Source organism: Spermophilus citellus (genome assembly GCF_964194105.1).
Source record: "Spermophilus citellus genome assembly, chromosome: 1".
In the NCBI taxonomy this organism is placed as follows: domain Eukaryota; kingdom Metazoa; phylum Chordata; class Mammalia; order Rodentia; family Sciuridae; genus Spermophilus; species Spermophilus citellus.
This window is the reverse complement of record NC_138182.1, coordinates 116,558,720-116,585,995: the sequence shown is the minus strand read 5'-3', so window position 1 is coordinate 116,585,995 and position 27,276 is coordinate 116,558,720. Positions and strand designations below refer to the sequence as shown.

Genomic DNA, 27,276 nt, shown 5'->3' with positions numbered 1-27,276 from the left:
GGCCCACTGAGGCAGGAAGGCAGAGCACCCCTTGGGACAGGACCTGGGCCTCAGCAAGGGAACCAGGCAGGGAGGCTGTGCCATCCTGGAGGAGACATGGGCCTGGACAGCACCCTTCACTGCCCCAAAGGCGTCAGCTGCAGGGTTCTTCCTTAGTGTCCCTTCCCCTCCCCCAGCCACGGCCAACCCCAGAACCTGTAAAGCGCTTCCTCCTGGAAAGCAGAGCCTCGCCCCAACCCTGGTGCTAATGGAGGCTTGGAAACTAAAGGAAGCTTACAGTTTGAGCACCTGAGACAGGAGTCCCCAGCCAGCGCATATGGAGCTGCAGCGTCGCAGGACGGCGCCCCCTGCCGGTCCTACGAGGCTGCGCATCTGCGCGGTTACCCCGGCCCTGGGCGCGGCCCCTCTGCGACTATTGTCTACAGGCCAAGTGGCTGCAGGTGCTGTCTGTGTCTGGGTGTTTCCCTCCAAGGTCAGGACGCTGGTCAGAGTCCCGTGTCGCACTGTCGGTGTGTCTGCTGTTTTCCTGCCAGTGGTCCTCCCTGGCTGGCGTCTTCGCGTTCCTCGGCCTATCGCTTAGCGGAGAGGCATCTGCGCGGTGTGTAGTGCGAACCACCATGACTTGGCTGCCTCCAGCCTCTCTATGTGTCATGTGCCTCTGTTCCTCTTGGAATTTCGGTGACTTACTCAGCCGCTTTTCAGAGCTTCTGCGTACTTCAGCCAGCAATGAACACGGATCCCAAATGTCCCCAGTATTATGGAAACTTTTCCATTTTGGCCAATTCTTGTGAGCACATGGCTTTTCATTTGAATTTTCCTGATGACGAATGGGCCTTGAGGACTTGCCATCAGCAGATTGTCTATGTGCTTATGTTCCTTTTTGTCTTTTGGACTATTTCAGTTTTGGAAAAGGAGTCTGTGGATACTTCAAAACCAAACACAGCCATTGATTCCACAACAGAAAGTATAGGGCACTCAGAATATTGTTGGGAGTTTTAGAAATAAAAGTCATGTGTTATGAATTTTCTAACATATCTTATAATTCATTGCCCAATTTAATTGGTGAGAGAGAGAGAGAGATTTCTCTTCCACCTCCTCTGTTTTGCTAGAAACTGTAACTTAATTTCTTTTAATTATGATTTCTTACAAACTACTGGTCTTCCATTGGAGGGCAGATTCCACTGAAAATCTAAGAACTTTTTAAAATTGGGACTTGGGTGTTTTGGAACAGTCTTTGTTTAACAAATGATTACATACTCACAATAATTAATAAGGAATAAATTTGACACCTTTAAACAAATTCTTGAATTTGTAAAGAAAATAAATTTGGCTATGAATTTTTAATAGACCTATCTTTCACATATATTTGTGTAATCTTCAAAGACAAAGCTAGTGAATTAAAAAAACCATCCCAAGGCTGTGGTTTAAAATACCACCTACAGTGTTTACTGCTGTGTTTCTTTTCTCCTCTTCTGATAATTTTGTCTGGATCTGGTTCCCCTCTTCACCACCTTTTCTTCTCTTGAATGAGGCTCAGTAGTTGTCCCTGGTCAGGTGGTGGAAGCTGCAGAGGACTCTAAGCAGAGCAGGAATAAAATATGCTGAGGAAACAGAGCGGGGTGGAGAGGCTAAGGAAAACTTTATTTTTCCTTTTAAAAACTTTTTTTTCTTCATCTTTTTTTTCTTGTTGTTATCATCATTACCATAAATTTAATTCTACATGATTAATTGATGGCAAAACAGTCCATCCCTTCTCCCCTGAGAGCCAGCCTTGCCATTGCTCCGGCGGGAGTGCCAGGGCTGCCCTAGGTGTCCACCACTGTCACCATGATACTTACGCCTGCTCCCGCCCCCTCCTTCCCAGGCCATGACATAGGGAATGGCTCCTTCTGCTGCCCTATGAAAACACCACTGTTTTCTCCCTGAGGCCACTTGCCACAGGGCTCCCAGAGAGGACCTGCCTCCTGTGCTTCTGATTACTAGTTCCAAATGACTCTTGTGCAGTGCGCTTGCCAAATCCATCCCATCTGAAGGAGTGCCAAGTCCAGGCAGCTCTGGTGCCCTCAGCCACTCCCTTGGACGTGTCTCTTTGCACAAGCCAGGGCTCAGGGCCATTGGGGTGAGGGTGACTGATGCCCCAGTGAGCAGAGGAGGCTAAGTGAGAAATGCTGCCTGTGGTGTTTACCTGGTGAGGTCCAGGGAGGTGGAGGCGGCCCTGCAAGTACACGTGTGGCACTCGGGGCTCCTGGGTGAGCCTGCAGCAGAGCGCACACCCACCTCAATGCTTCACCAGTGCACTGGGCATCAATCCTGCCAGGTCTGCCTGGTTCTAGGGGACTGATCTATTTGCTGAGAGCATGAGGTCCAGTGGAGTGGGACTTTACCACTGAATATGGAGAAATGAAGACGCTGAAGCCTCTGAGAGTGCTGGGTGGAGGGTGTGTGCTGCAGAAAGCAGCCAGGCATGGAAGGGAGGCAGGTAGGTAAGATCCACCACCCAAACTCTCAGACTCCAGTGGAAGGCCTGCAGACCAGGACTTAGGAGGAGTGAGGGAATGTGATGGAGCAGAGTGTGTGTGTACTTAAAAGTGAATTCCAAGTGCTGGGGATATAGCTCTGTTGGTAGAGTGCTTGCCTCACATGCACAAACCCTTGTGTCAACCCCCCGCACAGAAAGAAAGAAAGAAAGAAAGAAAGAAAGAAAGAAAGAAAGAAAGAAAGAAAGAAAGAAAGAAAGAAAGAAAGACTCAAAAATGAGTTCCAAAAGAAATGTCTGGATTAGGATGAAACTATATGTGTATGTGGCAAAACTAGAGGACGATAATTAACTTAGTTTTCTTTATAACTTACTACTTTAAATTTCTATCTCATGAAATGGTGAGTGCTCAGCATTTTGAGTAAAAGGTACTAGAATTATCCTTGGTTGGAGATTCCCCAAATTACAATTTAATAGAAACTTTAAGAGCAGCCAACTGTCATGAGAGGCAGTAGATTTTCCCTTCCCAGATCTCACTTGCCCAAGTTAGTGAATTTTGTTTTTATTAATATGTTCCTGGAATAAATTCTTATTTCAAAATGTATAACATTCTACAATGATTATATGTATATATATATATATATATATATATACATACACACATATATATATTTATACATATATATATATTATGTATTATATGTATCCATCCATACATAAAATTCATGAAAAAATTAAAGTCTGAAACTCATGTGGAGAGCATATTTTGGGGCCAGCTTGCAAGATTCTAGAGGAGAGGTGGGTAGGAAGTCTGTGTTTCGTGTCTCTCCAACATTAACAAGGATTTGTGGAGTGAGGTGGGGAAACAGACTTCACCCTGGGAAAGAGTTGTATGTCCAGGGGAGAAGCTGCCAGGTGTGTACCAGGTTCTTTCTCCCCCCTTACACATTAACTAGCTTGCTGCTAGAGCACTCATCTTTGGATTCAGGTGTAGCTCTGCTTGTGAATCCAGATGGCACTGGATGGCACAGAAGATATAGTTTCATTAATAATCCTGGCATCTTAGGAGTGTGCTCCAGACCTGGGTTGAAGGGTGAGCAGAGTCGTGAAATGTGCCTGTGGAAATTCTAGGTGCCTCATAGAAGTTGCCCCTAGAGGTAGATGCAGGACACTGAGGGAGACAGGAGTGAGCGATGTTGGCTTCCCAGGGCTGCAGGGAAAATGTGGATGTGGCTGTGTAGACTCAGTGAACACCACAGGAACACAGTCAACTCAGAAATGCACAGGAGGAAGAACTTAGGAGCAATTGAAAATATTTCATGTTGTAGTCCATTTAAAAATTCTGTGTGGGAAGCCATCCTTGCTCGTGATTTGAGTTACCTCCCTCGCTGGGTGAGAGGCACTTAGATACAGCTGTGTAAGAGCTTTCTCCACCCTTCTCCAGGTCCAAGGGCTTGTCTGTGCAGAGGCGTGTCTGACCACTGACCCAAAGACCCAATCATCGCCCCTGACCATGGGATGCTACCCCCATTAACCTTCATTGGATGGAATTTTCCCTGGAATTTTTTGTTCCCCAATAAAAGCCCATTCATTCCCTGGTGTGTTCTCTCTCTCTCTCACTAGCCTCTTTAGTAAACCTCGCTACCACATTAGGTGGCTAGAAGCTGGAGCTAGGAGGAGCTGTCCTGGAGCTGGTTTAAAAGGTAATTAGAGTCTTGTCTCTTTAATTTAAAACTCTCTACCGTTTTCTCACAATTCGAACCTTCTTTAATGAAGCCAGCGCTGGTCGCTGGGCAGTATTCTGTCTGTGGTAAGTCTTTAATGGCACCTGCAATGGGCACAGGGTCTGCTAAACACGGGGATCTCAGTAGTAAATGGTCAGGGGGTGACTTCAATAAAGTGAAAAATTGAAAAAGCAAAACCAGAGGGAAAATATGCTTCCAGAGACACAGTATTGCTCAGTTTGAGTTGTGAGTGATTTTCACTGATGTGGGAAATTTTTGTGACCAACCAGCTCACAGGAGGCACATTGCCTGAAGTCTCCACCTGAGTGTGTCATCAAGGCTTCTGAGCTGTGGGTCAGAGCCTTTGGAACAGCCAGGACAGGGGCACAGGCAGGGTCCCAAACCTCACTCAGCGCTGGTCTTCTTGACTCACTTCTAGGTCATTTCATTAAAAAAAGGACCACAGCAAAATGCTGCTAGCAGTCCAGGGAATTAGAAATAAGGTTAAGAATTGATCTAGTGCATGATACAGAAACAGCATTTGTAAAAAATATATGCAAGGCTAAATCATTTATGTACTGTTAGTGACTTAATTTTCATATATGTAAATATAAAAATTAATTATATTTAAGCTCAATAGTAATTATCAATGAGATGATCAATTTTTTGTTCTTAATTATATATATATATATCAATTATATGTCACTATATATTAATTATATATATTAATCATAGATATATATATAATCTCCATATTGAGGTAGAGATTATATATACAGAACATTACAAATAAGTATAAAATAAGGATACAAGTAACCACCTTCCAAGTATAAATAAATAACATGAACACCTATGACTTCCCATATGTAGAATAAAAAAGTTGTGATTCAAATTCTACACATTAAGAAAACAGAGAAAAGTAAAATATATTTGTAAAGATATGTTGCTGATTTTGACTACATATAGCTTTCATTTCTTACATATAAACAAGGAAAATATTTAAAATCATCCTATATTTCATCCTCTGTAAGTTTTATCTACTTAAAATTTTATTTAAAATGAAGTTTTATTGTCATAATATTTATGTGTCTATTTGTGTATTTACTCATTTGTTCATGGGCTGCTGTGGTGCATGCCCTTGAGAGAGGACTCTCACATACCAGGCTCATGTAGAATGGTCTCTCTAGCATGGCCCATGTATGTTAGTCATGAGCTCAACACCCATGATTGAGCAACTGCTGAAGGCCAGTTCTGTCCTGGGCAGTGTCCATCTTGATGTTAAAACTGGTGGAACAACGACAATGAGTGGTGAGTGGAATTGACCTGTTCACTTAATAAACAGAAGGCCAAGGTGGGCTGCAAACCTCACACAGCAGAACAGTAAGGAGACCAGAGAAGTCCAGGTCCAGCAGGAGCATTGGGATTTTAAGAAGGCTGTGCAGGGTAGGCCTCCTTGAGAAGGTGAGAGGGGACCAAAGACTGGACTTCAGTTTGTTACGTGGAATTAACTGACGCTTTGAGACCCAACAGAGACTCAAAGGCCAATTGAGCAAGCTAAGCATGACCCAGGAGCAGATCAAGTGCAGGCCCGCTCTGTGAAACAAGCCATGGGTCTTGATTACAAAGCATGCATCAGTAACCTCACTTATCAGGCAGACCTATGTAAGTGACATCGATTAATTTTCTCTTTTTAGGAAAAGCACAATCGGGATGAGGCCCGTCAACCACAGCGCCAACACTGACTTCATCCTCCTGGGTCTCTTCTCCTCTTCCCACTCCAGTCTGGTCTTCTTCTCCTTCCTGTTTGGCCTTTTCATTGTGACCCTAACAGAAAACGCCCTCATGATCCTGCTCATCCGCAGGGACCCGCGCCTCCACACCCCCATGTACTTCCTGCTCAGCCACCTGTCCTTCATGGACATCCTGCACGTTTCCAACATCGTTCCCAAGGTGATCGCCAACTTCCTGTCAGGCCGCAGAGCTATTTCCTTTGCAGGCTGTGGGATCCAGGTATTCCTGTCCCTCACACTGCTGGGTGGTGAGTGCCTCCTCCTGGCTGCCATGTCTTGTGACCGCTATGTGGCCATCTGTCACCCCCTGCGCTACCCAGTGATCATGAGCGAGAGGGTCAGTGTGCTCATGGCTGCAGGGTGCTGGCTGGTTGGGACCCTCAACGCCATGGTGCACACAGGGCTGGCCCTCAACTTCCCCTTTTGTCACTCTAGAGGCATCGATCACTTTTTCTGTGAAGTTCCTGCCATGCTGAAGCTGTCCTGTGCAGACACTTCACACTATGAAGGAGGGGTTTATGTGAGTGGCATTATTTTCCTGCTGATTCCTTTCCTCATGATATCAGTGTCTTATGTGCAAATTCTTCTCACTGTCCTCAGGATGAAGTCATCAGAGGCCCGGAAGAAGTCCTATTCCACCTGTTCCTTCCACATGGTTGTGGTCATAATGTACTATGGGCCCTTTATTTTCACATATATGAGACCCAAGTCATACCACGCTCCAGGCCAGGATAAGTTCTTGGCTATATTCTACACCATTGTCACGCCCACGCTCAACCCTGTCATCTACAGCTTCCGGAACAAAGATGTCTGGACGGCCATGAAAAACGTGCTCAGAAGTAGCTTCCCATATAGAAAATGAACAGGAAAGATGCCTGAAGTTAGTCTTCTTTCAATCATGAAACACTAAATGCTCTGTCTTTATGTTTGTTTTTAGATTAATCTCAATGTTTTATCATCTTGAACACTATGTTGAAATAACATAAACATGTTGGATGAGTAAACCCAGGCAAAAACTGTGTCTGTGTTACCCTTAATGATTTTTATCCAAGAGCTCTGGAAAGACTACGTTCATATCAGCAACCACATGGCCTTAGGTTCTTCCAGTGCTCCCAAGAAAAAGCTTCCCTGGTTCTCCCAGTGTAACTCCCTGTACAGACTGCACTACATTCCCCTCCTGTGTGGATAGGTATTTAGACTCACTTATTGAGATGCATCATGTTCAAAAATAACAGCGGGCAAAACTTACTGAGGGTGTTCAAGGTTGTTACAGAAGCTAAAGAATAAGATCCAAAGAGACTGTCACTTGAGGACCCTGGACTGCTTGGTAACCATTACCCTCAGGTTGCAGGTGGCCTCCGAGGCTGGCAGTAATTCTGCAGTATAGCCCTCTGCCCTGCTGTGTCCTGTCTCCTGGTGACTCTCACAGGAGCAGGTTGCCCTTGTGCCCCTTCAGAATAAGTCCTATCTGTGGAGGACACAGGGTTCGGCCCTGACACGATCCAATCCACATCTTGAGGAGTAGGAGATTAGTGGTCAGTGTGGACTGGGGATTTGTGAGGTACTGTCCTCACAGCATAGCCCCTCAGAAACTTTGCTTGCAGTGACTCTTCAGTGACAACTCACACAAAGGATTGCAGTCAGTTTTCACTATACGTTGTCTCAAATAGCTTTTCGGACCTGTCTCTCTGTCTTCATATCACTGATAAGGTATAGAATACATGAGGGAAATTCAGGAGTGAAAGCTTACATTTCCTATGAAAGAAGGAGCTAGAATTAGGGCTGGTTTTAACCCTAATCTGTCTTCAGCACATTTGTGTGCAGTGAAGTAGAAAAAACTTAATCTCATCCTAAAATACCAGCTCAAAGAATATGTTCACTCAACCACCTCCTTCGTGGGTGGAAATGATACCACAAGTTACCAGTTACCAGTGATGAGTTCTGCTCCCTCACATGTTGAAGTATAGCATTAGAGAAGCTCGCCGCAGCAAGCATAAAATGCAGGGTTTATCTAAAAAGGGGGTCACATGGACTTCTCCCAGGAGGGAGAAGGGGGCCATAGCTGGTATCCTGGTATCTCAAGAAGTGAGGTACTTTTGTTTTTTTTTTTTAATATGTCTCAGGCATCCTTTGTTCTCCTGCTCTCTTTCATTATCTCTCTCCTTCCTGCATATGTGACTAGGCACAGGAGATGCTCAGGTGTGATGGCCCAAAGGTGAGAAGCAGATGGGCTGGAGGGGCCAAGAAGGAATGATCTGGGCAGGAAGGAGGGCATAATTAACAACTTGTATAACTCCCTGTATGGAGGGACAATCCCTGGGACAGGTTACCCGAGCAACAGGTTGGAGCAGGGGCAGGTTATTTGATAAGGGTGAAGGAAGGGCTCTATAGGCATTTCAGTGCCTCAGGGAACAGTCTCCAACTTCCCAGACTCACTCAAATTGGCCTTCTTTATCCGACCTGACTCGATTTTCCTATCTATCCTGACTTCTTGTCTAATTCTGGCTTCAGAAATAGGTCTCTTCATACTAATCTGCTCATCCTTCCATTGCGCTGGCTCACCACTATGGTGGGGAGTACTTGGAGGTAAATTATTGACAAGAGCCAACACAATCTAAAGGCTTTCAAACTCCAGGACCCACATGTTTGGACATTCAAATTGCTTGTGTATTAAATAAGACCATTAAGGCTGTGTCATCTATCTAGTGTATCCCACCATGTGCTGCTCATCTCTTTTCAGCAGAATCAGTTGTGAAAACTCTTGAAACCATGAAGAATTGCACGAAGAATCCACGAAGGACTTGGTACAGCTGTGCTGGTGTACAGCACAGGGGACATTCCTCTGACTGCCCCTTCTAATTCTGTGAAAGACACTCAATATTGTCAGTTCTGCACAGCAGGTGGCAGTACAAAATGAATCCTTTTTTCAGACTAATGTGTGAACAGGCACTATAAGAAACTAATGTGAATTTATGTACCCCCAAATTTCAAAGCTCTCTTGGGAAAACTGGCCTCAATATCTAATTAAACAGTTGGTTCCCCCAAACACATAGGAAATTAGTGTAGTCACTGTGGAAAGCAGTGTGTGGAGGTGCCTCAAGCAACCAGGAGCAGAACTACCATGCCTCACCAATCCCACCCTGTATATCCAAATGAAATGACATTAGCACATCAAGCAACATTGACACTGCTGTGTCCATCCCAGCAGGGTGCCCAATAACCAAGAAATGGAAGCAACTTCTGAGTCCATCAGTTGAAGAATGGAGAGAGGAAATGTGTACAGACACACAAAAGACACACCATCAGACATGGACACATGTGATTCTGTTATTCATGACAACACAGATGGAACTGAAGATCACCCTGTCACATGAAATAAGATGGGGACAGAAAAATAAGGGTCAATACTCTCAATCAAATGTGGAAAAATAATTATCTCATAGGCAAGTGGGATAGTGGTCACCAGGAGGTGGGGCATAGGGAGGTAAGGAGAAATGGGGAAAGTAGATCACTATTAACTAAGCTGTAGTTACAAGGAGAAGGAAATCTGATGTGCATTGCACAGTAGGGTGACAACTTGTGACATGATGCATTGCACGTTTCAGAAAACTAGAACAAAGGATTTAGAAAGTACTCATCATAAAGAAGTGAGAAATGCTTCAGGAGATAGACATGTTCTGGCTGATTTAAAGATTTCACAATGTAGTCATTTGTTGAAACACCACATGGAACCCCATTAGTATGCACAGTGTGTGTGGTTTTATGTATCAGCTAAAACTAAATTTAACTAAATGTAAATTCCAGAGAACTGTAGGAAACTGTGTTAGCCTTTCATCACTGTGACCAAAACACCTAACAAAAACTATTTAGATGAGGAAAAAATTATTGTGGCTCATAGTTTCAAAGGATTTAGTCCATGGTCTGCTGTCTCCAAGGCGAAGTTCTGTAGCAGAAGGGCACAGTGGAGGAAAGCTGGGCTCATGGCAGCCAGGAAGCAGAGGGGGGTGGGAAAGAGAGAGGGAGGAAGGGAGGGAGGGGGGGGGGAGAGAGAGAGAGAGAGAGAGAGAGAGAGAGAGAGAGAGAGAGAGAGATGGCAGAGGTCCAGGGACGGAACAGTCCCCCAAGGGCTCTGCTTCCTCCTTCCTCTCCCTTCCCCTCCACCTGCCCGTGTCCACTCAACACACTAGACCATCACTCCTCACTCATCTCACTCATGGTTCTTTGCTGAAAATAGCAAGTGAAAGAGCAACATTTCAAACTTTTCTGGGATTTTATATCTCATGGGATACATCCTTTGCCTTCTAAGGCTAAAACAGGCCGCAGAGTAATCTAATACCCTGATAATCACCGCATTACACACCTCCCTAGGTTCTCAGACTTCCTTGAATCTTCGCTATTAATTTCCTCCACCAAAACATGGAAATAGTTTTTAAACTCTATTGTTTGTATTTATAGTGTATCATTAGAGAATTAGGTTTTGTCATTAGTATGAATGACCTCATAGAAATTTTTCAAAAAGAAGAATAAGCAAATGTGCTTAAAGATTAAATTTAATAAGATGATGTTGTATAAAGGAATGTTGTTTAACGACTAGATTTTAGCTCTTTATTTCACAAAAATAACAATGTGATGACAGATATATTGTAACCATAGGTGATGATGGGAATCAATCTACCCCACTGCTGTAGCCACTTCACTGTGGATATGCACCCCATGTTATCATGTTATAAACCTCAAATACACACAACTGTAGTTATTGTAGAGAACTAAGAGAAGGGTCATTCTTTGCTTGTCCCTCAGGGATGGGGCAGATTCTGGCAGATAGAAACTGGGCTGGTACCTCATTATCAGCAGTAAGTGGAGGTGCCAGCTCTCTCTCCCTCTGAATCCCCAGCGATGGTCCTGTGAAGCTGGCAGAAGCCCTACAGGCACATAGACCATCACACCCATGTGAGGAACCCAGGATAAAGGGGGGATGGGGGCTGTGTTTCCAAGTCCTCCGGGCTCCTGGGCTGAGATCATCCAGCACACAGCCAATCCCACACAATTGGTTTCAAGGGTGCAGAGTGGTCGTGTCCCACATGGGTGGTGCTGAGCCCACCCAGGTTCTGTGGAATTGAAAGAGAGGTGGAGAAGGCATGCCTTAGAGCCACCACAGCAACAGAGGGACAGAATAGAGGAGAGACAGTAGCTTATCAGAGACATTTGTGTTGGAAGAGTGTATAGCAGATGGTGCTTTGAGAGGAATGGGCAGCAATGAGCGGTCGAGCTGGTGGGTTGGTTTCTGGCTTGACCTACTGCACCTTCACTGTCAGAGGGCTCACTTGGGCAGGTCCATGTCAGACCTGGTGGAGATGATGTCCCTGTGACACCTGATCACAGATTCCCATCAAGGACAGTGACAACAACTAGCAGATGACAGATGGTCACCAGGCGGTGATCCCATGGATTAAGAAGCAGTGCTCTGAAAATTCAGAGGGACAAACTCAAGCAGTGGTTGGTATAAAGTGGGCCTGTGGGTTCAGGTGGTTGACTTCACAGGAGGAGCATGGCCTTACCCTCTCACCACCCGCCCTGCACACATGGGAAGCCACAGCAAGCATTCTGACCCAGGTGCCCCTGCTCCTCAGGGGCAGATGGGATTGATGGGCCAAGATGGAATGATATGGGCAGGAAGGGGGCATAATTAACAACTTGTATAACTCCCTGTATGGAGGGACAATCCCTGGGCCAGGTTACCTTAGCAACAGGTTGGAACAGGGGCATTAGAGAAGATGGTCAAAGTGGTTGACTATCTTCCCCTTTGGCTCAGGACCACAGCAAAATGTGAGCACATTTTGACCCATTAGTGAGCACAAAATGCATTTCTCCTGCATTTTGGTTGCCTCAGTCACATTCTCTTATATCTTAGATCACTTTCTAAGGGTCTCTTTGAAGTAGATGGAAGCCATGGTGACAGGATAGTGGCATTAACAAGAACACAGTAATCATAGAGACAGCGATGGTGAGCACAAACCCTGAGAACATCCTGTGGCAGACTGTGCTCCTTACCCAACTCTCCCATTATTTAATATGCCTTGTTTAACCTTCAAAGCAAAATTGTGACTCACTGCATTTATTAGAAATTTATTGCAGATGTAATTTCATAGGTGATTGTGCACAAAGAAAGTCCCCAAATGGAATCTTTTCTGAAACTACATCTGATTAAGTTTTCTTCTTTATTTTTTCATAGGAAATAGAGTTTGTCCATTACTATTTTTTTTATAATTACTTGTGCCAAGGGTGTGCTCCTCCCTAGATAAGGTGGAGGATTATGTCTTTCTGTAGTCATTCTTCACAAGACCTCTTGTAACACAACAGGGATCACATCCCATCCATCTTTATATTGATTCGCATCTGACTTCTGCCTATCTGGTGAAAGTTCAGTGTCATTGGATGAGTTATGAATAATAAACAGCTATTTTCAACCAGCTCATCACTAACCTGCTAAGTCCCCTATCTCAAATTTTTGATATATGTTGTAATTATGATGTCAACTGTGTCTCAGAATAATTTGTTATTTTCTTATAGTAAAAAATCCAAATGCTCATGTCAGACTTAAGGTTCACAAGGTTTTCATATCAAAAACACTTGTCAAAATGAACACTTTTCATGAAGAGTTCATAGTCTTATTTTTGTCTTTTCTTGTCTTCTGCTCAACAATATAATGTCAACAAATAATGCTAGAAGGAAAAGAGGTCCGCATGAGGAAGTTACAAGCTACAAGGTGAGTGGGGCCAGAAGAGGTGGGGATCCAAGGAAGGTAACATTTTCAGAAGGGGGTGCGGGGCAGGGGGCTCCTGAGAAGGTTACCTTGAGAAAAGACTATATTTCGAGAAAAATCACGGAATTAATAAAACTTTGAGACTCAACATGGGTCGAGGGTCCTTTCAATATGGGAAATATCATCATTTGATTCAAGCAGGTAAAAGATCATCCTGAAAAATGTGGCCACTCTAAGCCCCGGTCGAGAGGCCCTTGATGTTGATTAGAAACATGCCTCACTAGCTCAGATTGTGTTACAGAAACACACAAAAAAAGGGATTGGGATTTAACTACTTTTCTTTTCTTATATTCATAATTAAGTAGTCATGTGTTCGATAATTTATTTTTCTTTTTAAGTTGAATATGGACACTCAGTATGAGACCTACGATCCCATTTTATCCTTACATTCATATTTACTTAAGTATTTTAATCATTTCTTTGAAACAAATCATTCTGTATCAATTCTAAGGAATCAAATAGAATAAAAGAAGCATTCAAAGTTATTACTCCACCTTTCTAGCTACAGACAAGACGACTTTTGAGAATCACATTTCTATTCACTTGGTCCATTCATGTCATGTTGTATGAGTCATTTGTACCCAAGCTGGTTCTGAGGAAGGCCACTGTGGTTTCCTATATGTTCCAGCTGTCCTGGAACGCTCATCTTCAGCACCACACTTGACAGCTTCAGATCCAGAAGCCTCCGCCACCCTGACCCTAGCTCATGTGGATGGTGTGACTTCCACCCAAGCACCTCTGTTGCTTGCAGTCATGCGGCGGCTGCAGATCCTGTGGTACAGCTGCATCAAGGTCTCCCACCACATCAGAATGTGGCCCTGGAAGAGCTCCCTTGCTGCTCTAGACACTGTGATAGCTGTGTGGGCCGCTCCACCTAAGATGCTCAAAACACGTTCAGAATGTAACCTAATAGTTTTCTAACTTGTGATAAAACTGAGACAACATAATGCTGATATTTGTGACATAGTAAAGGAAAATGTGCTAATATTCATGAGTTCATTTGTTCCTACTTTTAAAAATCTTTTATGTGGAAACATATGAATATGTTTAGAAAAATATGAGAGGAACTGGGTATGTGGCTCAGTGGTATTGCCTATGCAAGAAATCCAGTACCTGTTGTACTTTGAGGCTCTCATCCACACAGTACAGCTGGTGATTGATTGCTTCAGCGACGGGTTATGATCATGCAGGTTTTTATTTTTACTTTGTTGAAGTTGATTTTATTTGTATTTTACTTCCACTATCTTATCATTCTGATGGGTCAGTTTACTTTTTTTGTATTTGAATTCATCTGAATTCAAGAGACCATTTTTTCATAGTAGAGAATGAAAAATAAAATTAATAACTTATCCCTCCCAGGTGCCAGAAGCACATCTGGATTGACAAGTGTCAGTGCAAGCTTCATACTCTGCTAAATGAAGATTTCACTGCTTTCCCTCTTCTCCTCATTCCCTGGCACTTGGTGAAGAAGTGGAAGTGTCTGGTGTCTACAGGGACGTGGGGCCGTACCTGCACTAGGGGTTTCACCACATGAGCACTGACTGAACCTTAGGACTGCCTCCAGTAGAGATGCCCAGAGTCAGGGCTGCAGGTGAGGGGCCACTGAAGACTCTGAAGTGTCAGGTGTGGCCCCAAAGGGATGCGGGTTTCTCTACAGGAACCCCTCTACAGCTTGGCCAGTGTGATGACAGTGGCACTACCCAGCTATCAGGAAGACAGGGAGGCTCTAGTTCCAACCATGTTGTCACAGAGAAGCATGTGACTGCATTAGCAGAACTATGATTACAGATTATGAAAAGTCACCCTCTATAAGGTACTGGGATAGAAGACCTGCAATTTACAGGTCTCATTAGTAAGTCAACTTCAAAATGGATATTTTATTTTAATTGAATGCCTATAAGTGCCATATACAGTCCTTCAATTGAGCAACTGGATGGCCATGTGTGTTTGCTTTGATATAAAGGTTCCTGTGTTCCTTAAACATAACTGTCTCCAATTCTAGGGAGAGCTTTTGTAATCACAGATTGTGTGAGGAGTGGTTCATGTTAATCTTTAAATTCTTACCTGAATGGTGTGGAATAAGGCACAGCCCTGCCCTCGGTGCTGCCACATTCAGGAGTCAGATGGGTGATGGGTGATAGACTTCACCCAGTGATAGGTGAAGTCAAACAGCCACGAGTGACCGAGGAGTCTATTTGGGCTGGTCCAGCAGGTGCACAACCCAGGATGTGCTGAGAGGAGAACTGAGAGACGAATGGGGTGTAACACACTGGAGGACACGGGAGAGGAGCTCCTGGGGTGGGGGAAAGGAGGCTGTGAGGGGTAATACTACAGCCACGTGCTGACGCCCGGAGGAGAGCCCAAGGTGGCCTCAGTCCGACCTCCCTCTGGGGACACTGAGGTCGGTGCACCTGTGATCACACTCACGTCGACTCCCCTTCCTCCGTGGGGTCTAGAAGTGGCTGCTGGGGATGCTCCAAAGCCCAGGAGTAGGAGTCAGGTCAGACCCGCAGGTTGAGGACCCTTGGGCTGTGTGCCCTGCCGTGTGCGGCAGAGCCGTCCTTGGAGGTGCAGGTGCGTGGTGGTCCGCCCTGAGCCCACGGGGCGTCCAGGGGCGGCTCCTCCTGACCAAGGCTGCCAGGGAGAGCAAGCAGCCGGGAGGCTCAGGTCCAGAGGTTAGGGACTACACTGGAGTCCTCTCACTGTCCTGAGAGTGTTCCCCGGGTGTGCGGCTCAGCCCGGGACCCCGACTTCACGCCAGTGCCAACTGCTCCTGTTAACTTCGGGAAAATACCCTGAAAATGTTCTCTTTCATTGATTTTCTAGGTGTCTATTAAGACACCCTAATCAACATTGCTGCTGCTGCTTCTCTCCCTCCTCGCTCTCGTCCTCCTCATACCTTCTCCCCCTGTCCTCCCTCTCCTCCTCCCCTTCTCTCTACTCCTTCTTCCCCCTGTCCTCACCCCCTGTCCTCCTCCTCCTCCCCGCTTCTCCTCCCTCTTCTCCTCCTCCTCCCTTCTCCTCCCTCTCCTCCTCATCCTTCTCCTCCTCCCCTTCTCCTCTCTCTCCTCCTCCTCCCCCACTCCTCCCTCTCCTCCTCCTCCTCCCCCTCTCCTCTCTCTCTTCCCTCTCCTCCTCCTCCTCCCCCTGTCCTCCCTCTCCTCCCTCTCCTCCTCCTCCTCCCATTCTCCTCCCTCTCCTCCTCCTCCCCCTCTCCTCTCTCTCCTCCCTCTCCTCCTCCCCCTTCTCCTCCCTCTCCTCCGCTTCCTTCTCCTCCTCCTCCTCTCTCTTCCCTCTCCTCCTCCTCCTCCCCCTGTCCTCCCTCTCCTCCCTCTCCTCTTCCTCCTCCCCTTCTCCTCCCTCTCCTTCTCCTCCTTCTCTCTCCTTCTCCTTCTTGCCCCTCATCCTCACCCTTTCTGTCTCCTCCTCCTTCTCCTCTCTCCCTCTCCCCCTTCTCTTCTCCCTCTCCCCCTTTCTCCTGTTATACTACTGCAGTGTAGTTGTACACAATAGCTGGGTTTCTCTGGACATGCACAAAATTTTAGGACTCAATTTCTGTCCAAGTTGCCCTCCTCCATGTTTTCCTTCCCTGTCTATTCCCTTATTCTTCTTGCTCTATCTTTCACTTATTTGTTTTCAGTTGGTGCTTTATAGCTATACATAGAGGTGAAATTTACGTATGTATACATGCACACAGTGTAATGTTGTCAAATTTGTTTTTCTTTCCTCCACCACCACCCCGAACTCCTTCTTCTATTCCCTCTATCTTTATGGTAGCCAACCCTTCCTTTTTTCTACCTGCCTTGCTCTATCTTCCACTCCTTAGAGAAAACATTCTATCCTTTTCTTTCTGAGTCTGGCTTATTTCGTTTAGCACGATGTTCTCCTGTTCCACCCATTTAATGGTGCATGCCATAATTTCATTCTTATTTATGGCTGAGTAAATCTCCATTGTGTACATGTACCACATTTAATCCATCCATCTATTAATAGACATCTGGGCTTATTACATAACTTGGCCATTGTGAATTGTGCTGCTATAATAAACATTGAAGTGACTCTATCACTGATGTTAGTATGCTAATTTTGTTCTTTTAAATAAATACCAAGGTAGTAAGGGGTTCCATTCTCAGATTGTTCAGAAATCTTCATATTTCTTTCCAGAGTGTTTAATACTAATTTGCAGTCCCCCCAACACTGGATTAGCATAACTTTTTTTCCCATCTCCTTGCCAACAATTATTATTATTTGTATGCTTGATAATTGTGAATCTAATTGGAGTGAGATGAAATTTCAATGTGGTTTTGATTTGTATTCCTCTAATTGCTAGAGATGTGGAACATTTTTAAAAAATATAATTGTTGGCCATTGATATTCCTTTTTTTGAGGAGTGTCTGTTTACTTATTTTACCCAATTATTGATAAGGGTTTTTGCATTTTTGTGTGTTGAGTTTTTGAGTTTTTTTATATATTCTGGATATCAATCTCCTGTCAAAGGCATAGCTGGCACAGATCTCCTATTTTGTAGGACTCTCTTCATGCTCTTAACATGTCCTTTGCTGTGCAGAAGGTTTTTAGTTTAATGGCATCCCACATATTGATTCTTAGTGTTATTCATTAAGGGTCTTCTTGAGGAAGTTGGTACTTGCACCTGTAGGAGGGAATGTCACCTTATGTTTTCTTCTAGCAGTTGCAGAGTTTCTTGTCTAAATTATGAGTCTTCAATTCATTTTGATTTCACTTTTGTGCAGAGTGAGAGATTAGATCTAATTTCATTATTTTATATATGAATATGCAGTTTTCCCAGCACCATGTTTTTAAAAGGCTAACTTTTCTCCAACACACGCCACCTTGTCAGGTATCAGATGGCGTGGCTATGTGGGGTTTTCTCTGTGTCAGTGATCATGTCATTATTCTTTGTAGTGGTGTCTTTCTTAGAGATCATTCTTTTAGTTATTTCTTACAAAGGTAAGATTTTATTTTTCTTAGATTCCGATAGATAATTTTGCTGGAAATAGCAAATATGACTGGCATTTTTTTTTTTACAGATTGGAATATTGTCCCTCCTTCTTTTTAGGGTTTAAATTGAGAAGTTAGAAGTGGCCCTTATTGCTTTACCTCTAAAATGATCTAACATTATTCTACAGTTTTTCATATTTTTTCCTCAGTTTCTATGTTAGATATTATGATTGTGATGTGTCTTCGATGACTTCTTTTTTATCTTTTCTACTTTGTGTTCTTTATGCATCCTGTATATGTATATTCATTTCATTTCTAAGGTTTAGAATGTTTTCTGCTATTATTTTATTAAAAAGGTTTTTAATGACATCTGTCAACATCTCCATCTTCTCTTCTATCCAAATGACTCTTACTTTTATTCCCTTGACCTTGTCCCTGAGTATGCTGCATCTTTGTGTGCTCAAATTATATATGAAATTTCTGATCATAGTCTTTTAGTTGTTTTTATTTTTTCATTGCATACTGAGTGTTCAAGTTCAGATACCCTGCCTTCAAGACCTGAAGTTGTGTCCTCAAGGCCTGATTGTCTATATGATCTTATCTGTTGGAGATACTTTCAAGGGGATTCTAATTTGATTCATTGTGACTTTCATTTCCAGGAGTTCTGATTGGTTTCTTTTCAGAATCTCTATTTCTTTATTAGAATCTCTATTTCTCGATTTCACTTCCTATATTTGTTCTCTTAATTTGTTCTTTTTATAATAAGATTATTTTTGCTCACTGAACATTCTTCTTATCAGTTTTTTATAGTCCTTCTCTGGAATTTTATTCTTTCCTTTTTGAGTGGGGAAGGGTTCAATTTGGGTGATGAAAAATATGTGGAGGTATAGGGTGTTGATGGCTGAACCAAAAGTGAGTCTACTAAATGTAACTGACTGATGCAGCAAAAATTGACTATCATTATAAATTTTATTTAATGTATATTTTACTACAATTAAAAGGTTAGGAAAAATAAGGTTAACCTGGACCCAGAGGACCTCCTTCCCAATAGAAACATACCATTGTTTGTTTAATTATGCTATTATTTGTTTAATATTTAATTTCTGACATAAGAATAATTTGAAATTAAATGTTACCAAAAGCAAAGTAAAGACTGTACCCCAAGTGTCTAATGCTCTAAGAGCACCTTATAATGCATTTATATTAAATTACTGCTTTCCACTGTAATGAAGTAAATTTACTATCAGATGATTCAGAACTATAGTTCTCATGTAGACACATTATGGTGATGAACTAAATGAATGACAATGCATAAAAAGATGCACTAAATTAATAACAATACATAAGATACTTGAATAAATGCATTTGTTTGTTTTCCATTTGAACTGAGCATTAACACACCTGGGATACATGTTTAAAAAAAAAAAGAAGAAGAAGAACTTGTTCCCATCTTGGCAAAAGGCCAGTCAGTGCTGGTTTTGACTAATTTCTGTCAGCAATGTCTCAGTGGAGATTGCTCACAGAACTACACACACACACAAGGCTAACTCAGATCGATTTAAAGTTGAGTGACTCGGGGTTGCTCCTGAGTCTTCCAGGAAACATTTCAAAAGGCAAATAAAGAGATAAGAAATGACTATGGCCATTAGTTTGAAGAATATTTAAAAAATTTATTCAGAAAATGAATTTGACTATGAGTACATGCTAAGAGCCCTGTCAGCTACCCAATCCAGGAACTTCATAAAAGAGGACTGAGAAGAAAGGAACATACACTAAAGGTATTTTTATTGATATAATTTATATTAGATTATTCCATTATTAGATTAATTAAAAGCTGCCATTTACAAAGTACTAGAGTAAGCAATTTGTAAACTTAGAATTTCCTTTCACCAGAGAACTTTTAAAAACAATTGACTAAAGTGGGATTAAAAGTTACATCCATAGTGATAAACCCACAGTATGTAGATGATAAACTTTCTTTTTCTTAAAAGTAGACAAAATACATGTGCACCTTACATACTTATAAACTTTGCAAATCATGAAGCTCTTTTTATATCTAAAGCAGATTGCTATACAATTCTGACAAGAATTAGTATAATTGCTAATATCTAATGCGACTTGAAAGTGAAATTGATAATACAACCAATGTCTGATATTCTCTGTAAAATTGTTTCCTGGATTTATGATAAGATTAAGGTTGGAACCACTCCACACTTAGGCCAATCATTTCGTAAGTGAGTGCAGTAATCAAGGTAAGAAAGTGCGTTTAGAAAGTGAGGGGAAGTGGAGTTTGAGCGAAAGTGGCTGCAGTGCTGTAACTGAACCCAGCCTGGGTGCCAACCCTTCTATATGGCCTTGGGATAGGAGGAAGGAGAGGCGAAGGATGAGTGTGTGTCAGGAGCCCGCCTTTGACATGCAGGCGTAGTGTTGGGGAGCACGCTGACCTACACATCCTATGTGATTGACAAGCAGACAGTGCGCTTGCTCCTTTTAAGCAGAATCCCATAGGGGATCCATAGTGGGATCCATGCTGTTGTCAGGAATACAAGGAGAATTCACACAGGGGTGCTAAGTACAGGTGAGTGTGTCTTCTGGACCACTAATTGAAGAGGCTGGATGTGTGGAACAATGCAAATGTGGTAAAAATAACATGAAAAAAAGTAGAAGAAAGCAAGATCTTGAAATATTTAAATTGTAAACACTACAGAAGCTTATCTGGGTAAAAAGGTTCATTTCCCCCAAATTCTGAATCCTCTAACACCTACAATACATTTTCACTTTTATTAGTTTTTTTCTTAATTCTTTTTTTTTTTAATTTGAAGAGTTAGAAAGATAGCGATCCTTATTTCTCAAATACTGAAGTGTAAGACAGGTTATCAATTTAACTAAGCCTAAAATGTAAGCATCTGTATCTGTCTATCTATCCTTAAGTCTAAATTACTAACAGGCAATCAAAGGAAAGTCATTCAACCTCTTTTAAATTGACTTTATAATCTCTGTAATGATAGTGCTTCCATTAACACCAAGGATGAGAAGTTGGGATAAAATGTGACTTGAAAGTGGCACAAGTTATTGGCATCTGTCAGTTTCCCACAGCTGGGACTATGGGGAAAGTTTCTGCACTCCCCTCACTCATGTTCCTTGCCCTGCCCATCCTCTCAACACACCCACAGCCCCCTTTCTATCTGGGGCAGCAGTTGAAAACATCATTTCATATTTGAGTTTATTGATAGTATATAAAAATATAAAATTATTACAAAACCTGTAGGTATTTAATTGTTGTTCTGCATTTATTCTCACTATTGTGATGTTTCCTTAAGAAGCTTCTAGGAACTTATTCTGTAGCTGATACTGATAATTTATGAGGATTATATTTAAGATGGCATTTGGAATTTTTAATAAAATACCTTTCAATATATTATTTCTCATTTTTTTCAACTTTACATGCTGTTAAAGTATGGAGCATGTATATTTGTTTGTTTGGAGAAAATGGTTGTATTGACCATTATTAACTCAATACTCATGTCACGTGTATTATCAGGAATGCCCGTGCATATTGGAAGGCCATCTGATATTATTTCCCTTATCCTCCCTTTTCTAAACTTCAAGCATTCATGTCCCTATGTTGCTTTAGTTTTCTTTCTTGTAGTGTCTCTTAACTTTATGTATGTCTCAAATTTCTAATAGGCTCATTGAGTCCATTATACCGATTGTGATCATTTTAATTTCAGGTTAGTTTGGTTCTCTACTATTCGTTGTCATGACACTTATTTGCCTGTACACTTAATCTTAATCACTTTTCCTTTAACTCTGATGATTTGTCATTAAATTTCCTGTGCATACCCATTGTCATTTTTTTTTTTTTTTTGGTGCTGAGGATTGAATGCAGAAGAGCTTACCACCTGGGCACCACCCCAGCCCTTTTTATAATTTATTTAGAGACAGGGTCTTGCTAAGTTGCTCAGGGCCTCACTAAGTGGCTGAGGCTGGCCATGAACTTGCAATTCTGTTGTGTCAGCCTCCTGAACTGCTGGGATTACAGGCATGCACCACTGCACCTGGCCTCCCCGTCTTCTCTTCTAAGGCATTCTGTGTGCCCCTGTGTATGAGGGTGCCCGCGTGTGTGGGTGCACATGTGTATGTGCATGAACATATATGTTGTGCTTCACTCTTTCATCTGCAGGCTTTCTCAGCCAGTGGACCTGGCTACTCTTGGGCCTGTCCAGCAGGGCTCAATACTGATGGCATTTTTCCTTGGAGAGAATCATAGCACTGCACTAGATCTCAAATTCTCATACTTATTTTGAAATAAAAATAGACATAAATACAAGAAATAGAAGAGCAAACAAAGAAGGAGCAAGGAAAGGCATTGGAAGGCAAGGTGTAATATTATGTGAGCTGTAGGGAAGGGGAGACAGCATAACCACAGGCAGATGATTGTGGTGTTCAGATGTTCAGGGAAGGGGTCTACCACAGCGTTCTGAGTGTGGGTGAGAAAGCGAGGAGAAGGACCTTTGGTAATTTACACTGGGCCATGAGAATACATCATAGATTTTTGAAGACATGAACTAAAAGATGGCACCTGATTTTAAGGGAATTTGATTCTGCATTATTGAAAGAAAAGTGGCGCAGGGCTGATCAAACACACACCTGGGATAAGAAGTGGGTTTATTGTCAGGAGACTGACAAGGCTGATCTGCAGAGAGAGGGACAGCAGCAGCAAGGAGGAAATGTTGGAATGACTTTCAGTTTACAGCTAGCAGCTAGCAGCTGTGAGCAGCTGGGAGTGCTTGAAGAATCTACACTTATTCAGGCCTGATAGGAGCACCTACAGGATGGGATGCTCTGCTCTAGCGAGCCGTTAGTGAAACCACATCCTTAGCACTTGTGGTTAGCAATGCCAAGCTGCCAGACCAGGAAACTGAGAACTAGGAGCTTCAGGAATGGAACTTCTAACTTAGATATCCCCTCCCCTAGGGACAAAGACCCTTCCTGATAATAGCAATATTTAGAACATCCTCATAGTGTGGTTACATTAGGCAGAAGATGATTGGCTTATGGATACTATCTTGTATGATTGACGGGCATGCCCACTCAAACCCTATAATAATTGTATGCATTCCAAAAATAAACTGAGCTACTGGATGACAACCTGAGGTAGGTCTCCAGCCAGTTCTCTCACCAGCTCCCGTAGTCTGTGTGTTGATTCCACGTCTCTACCCCCCCCCCCTCAACAAGGTAGCCGAGCAACTAGTTGACCAGAACCACAGCAAGGGAGGGCAGCAGCGACCCCCTTGAATGTCACCTTTGACAGTCTAGAATCATGGCCACAGGCTAGGGTCGGGTTTAGTCTTGACTGACACAGAAAGCACCCCCTGATCTTGTGGAAGGCAAGTTTGTTTCTCAGGAATAAAACAGGCAGTTTTTCTATCTCTCAGAAGGAGGAACAGGAAAACTGACATGTCCCTTTATCTTCACAAGGAGAGAACAGGGAAGCCAGTACATACCCATCTCAGGGGCTGGTAAGCTGTGTCTATCTCTCAATGAGAGAACAGAGAGACACTGGCACCTCTCCAGACCAGTACGTTTTATCTTGGGCTAGTTTCTATTTCTTGGGAATAAGAACAGTATTCGTAAAGTGGGGGTGGGGAAAGGAAGATGGCTGCAATCATGCCAACAGTCATGTGTAATGAACACTCACAAAATGAACTAAGTGTTTAAACTTGAATTGGTAAGTGAGTTCATTTTTGGAGGTAAAGCTAAGACTGAAATATGGAAGAAAAGTCACCCCCCCACTGGGATGATAAAAAAATGTATCCAAATATGAGCCTATAATTTAGACATTTACATTGATTTCTATGCACTTACTCATAAGAGCTCATCTTGATGACAGCTGATTCTGTAGAAAAATAAATACCCATATTCTAATAAAATCATTGCAGAAATATGCTATTTTCATGACTGCACAGGTTTTATAAAAATGTTGGCCATGTTTGCTACCTTAAGATATATTTATGAAGAAGGAAAATGGGATTCCATTTTCAGAATAGTTTACTCTTTATCTAAGAACTTTAATAATTCACAGTCAAAATAAATGAATGATTCTAAAATATCTTACTGTTTATGTAATTTATTGTTTCATGTGTTTGTAGGAAAACCTAAATGAATGATGGAAAATTATAATCAAACGTCAACTGATTTCATCTTGCTGGGATTGTTCCCACCATCGAGAACTGGCCTTTTCCTCTTGGCACTCACTACGCTCATCTTCCTACTGGCTTCCGTTGGCAACCTGTCCATGATCCTGCTCATCCTCATGGATGCCCATCTCCACACACCCATGTACCTCCTCCTCAGTCAGCTCTCCCTCATGGACCTCACTTACATCTCCACCATTGTCCCGAAGATGGCTTCCACTTTCATCCTGGGAAACAAGTCTGTCTCCTTCACTGGATGTGAAGGTTCAGATCTTCCTCTTCCTCACTCTCGCAGGTGCAGAGGGACTGCTGCTGGCATCTATGGCCTATGACTGTTATGTGGCGATTTGCTTTCCTCTCCACTATCCCATCCGCATGAACAAAAGAGTGTGTATGCTCATGATATTGGGGTCTTGAATGATGGGCTCTGTCAACTCCTGTGCTCACACTGTATATGCTCTGCATATCCCTTATTGCAGATCCAGAGCCATCAATCATTTCTTCTGTGATGTCCCCGCCATGCTGCATCTGGCCTGCATGGACACTTGGGTCTACGAGTACACAGTGTTTGTGAGCACCACCTTCTTTCTCACGGTTCCATTCACGGGTATTGCATGTTCTTATGGCCAGGTTCTCCTTGCAGTCTGCCTCATGCACTCAGGGGAAGGGAAGAAGAAGGCCTACTCCACCTGCACCACCCACCTCACTGTGGTGACCTTCTACTACATACCCTTTGCTTACACTTATTTACACCCAATATCCCTCTGCTCCCCAGCAGAGGACAAGGTTCTGGCTGTCTTCTACACCATCCTCACCCCAATGCTCAACCCCATCATCTATAGCCTGAGGAACAAGGAGGTGATTGGAGCTCTGAGAAGAGTCCTTCACAGAATTTGGTCCGTGAAAATGTAGTCAAAGTTTTCTGCTTTAATCCTTATAACCCAGGTGACGTTTATTCAACAGTGTAATACAGCAAGAATAACCTTATCCAGTGACTACAGCCGAGGAACCAAAATTAATCTACAAGATGTGGAAATACTAAGATTAGACAGAATAATTGTATTTTTCTCATTAAAATAATGGGCATGTATTATCCAATAACATGAAGGCACTAGGATCTGGTTGATTTGCTGAAATGAAAAAGTAAAAAGTAGAAACTTTTGAAATTATTCCGCCCAATGGTTGTACCATATTTTATTTTTTTCCTGTGTTTAGTAAATTATCACAAAACTACATTGAAATTTTAATGTCCATAAGTAATTGAAAATAATTATCTTTTTAATTTTTAAATAATTTACATGTAAGGCAGACTACACAGTTTACAAAACTTTTGCTTGGTATATAAAAATTTACTTCAAATAAATGCTTCAAACTTTTTCCTACACTAATGGTAATTTATAGTTGTATGAAGTATAAATAAATTTTCTTGAGATTCAGTAGTTCTTTCATCACTAATTGGGACATGGGGTAAGTTTATATTTTCCATTAGAGAGGCCCTGCATTTATCTGATTGAATTCCATGTATTTAGTGTATTAAAAGATCTAAGGATCAGTAATTATATCTGGAAAAATATAAATTTGAATTAGAAGATTCAGATGCATTTTTAAATATTAATAAAAAATTGTCTCTAACAGATGAACAAAGGTTAGACCATTGGAGCAATTATGCAATTTCTACAATCACACTACTACAACTTTGTATCCTGAGTATCAATCAGTAACCTTGGATCCATATTCTCTTTTATGGACAACATAATTTTTTACTTCCTGTTCTCATACATCTACAATACCAGTTTGTGTTGAGAGAGTCACCTTCTCTGTACCAGTGTTTTTTTTTTTTATCAAGATTATAGTTTTTGTTCTTTTAACAACTGTTGATGGAACTGCTACCATGACATTAAGACCAGCTTTGCAAAATAACTGCTAAACCCTCCTTTCAGAGCTTGCCTGCTTGCTGAATGACCTGTGCAGATTTCTCTTTGAAATGAACTCAACCTTCATTGCATTCTTGGCATGCCCAATTCTGCACCAGCCTGTGTGCGGGCATTCTGCAGTGAAGCCCTTTAATGTATTGCCAGATAAATTTTTTTATTGGTGCTTCATCTCCCTATTTTTGTCTTTTTATTGGTTTTTCCAGTGACATTCTTACAAAGAATGTCATAGACAATCTAATATTTCGTGCCAGTTATCTCTTTACTACGAGCATATATGGAGAACTCAAAGTCCATTAGAAATGATTTTGTGAAATCCTCCTAGATCCTCTGACTCAGGAGAATTATAAAGTTTGCCTACTATCATGGGACTGCACCCAGCGGCTCTCCTTCCTCTGACATCAAAAGGCACGTGGTAGAAAGAAGCAGCATTGTTCAAGTTTGTGCCATCTACTACCATCTTTATAAGCATCTACTCCAGATCATCTTGCATGTTGGGCAACGGTGCCTCTTGGGGAGACTGACCTAATCCCTCTCCTCCTACAGGGTCCCTCGATCCATGTTCATTGTGCACTTTTTGGCCATGTTTCACAAAATTTTAAATGTGTAGTCATTATTTCCACTTCTTCACATTCACTATTTTCCCTCCAACTGTGATGTGCACATTTATAACACATGGTATCTCCTTAAGTATATTTATAAGGCATATGGCGCACACTTACAGTTTTCTTAAATAACATTTTAGGCAAGTTTGCTTTAGGGGAAGGGAAATGAATATTTTATCCTTTTAGTCTTTTTGTTTGTTTGCTTTTTGTATCAGGGATTGAATCCAGGTGTGCTTTACCATCAAGCCAAATCCCCAGCCTGTTTTAAATTACTATTATTATTATTATTATTTTTTATTTTGAAAAAGGTTCTCACCAAGTTACTTAGGGCCTTACTAAGGTGCTGAATTTGGCTTTGAATGTGCAATCCTCCTGCCCTATCCGCCCAAGCCACTTGGAGTATGTTGAAGAATGAGTGTATTTCTCATCACTAGTGTGATAATGTGCAAATTATAAAGGATTAACTTTCTGTTGTAATATTTACCTCAACCCCACTATTCATTTTTTTAATAGTCTTAACATTGTGAGCAAGTGTTACTTGTTGTTGTTTGTTTTGGTACTGGGGATTGAACTCAGGGGCACTAGACCACTGAGCCATGACCCCAGCCCTATTTTTGATTTTATTTAGAGAGAGGGTCTCACTGAGTTGCTTAGGGCCTCACCATTGCTGAGGCTGGCTTTGAACTTGCAATTTTCCTGTCTCAGCCTCCAGAGCTGCTGGGATTACAAAAGTGCTGAGCATACGTTTTACCAGTCCCTAAACACTGTGAA

At 42.3% G+C, this 27,276-nt stretch overlaps 1 protein-coding gene and 1 pseudogene across 2 annotated transcripts; both read left to right on the top strand.

Annotated features, from left to right (window-relative positions):
* Nucleotides 1–5,910: 5,910 nt before the first annotated feature.
* Nucleotides 5,911–6,852, top strand: LOC308647098 (olfactory receptor 2AJ1-like; the record flags this gene model as incomplete). The annotated part of the gene is made up of 1 exon (XM_081290959.1): nucleotides 5,911–6,852. One exon carries the CDS (start codon nucleotides 5,911–5,913, stop codon nucleotides 6,850–6,852), a length of 942 nt encoding a protein of 313 aa, XP_081147085.1.
* Nucleotides 6,853–23,941: 17,089 nt separating this feature from the next.
* Nucleotides 23,942–24,881, top strand: LOC308655790 (olfactory receptor 2L5-like; annotated as a pseudogene). Its single transcript has one exon. The product of its transcript is annotated as an olfactory receptor 2L5-like (transcript).
* The last annotated feature ends 2,395 nt before the right edge of the window (nucleotides 24,882–27,276 follow it).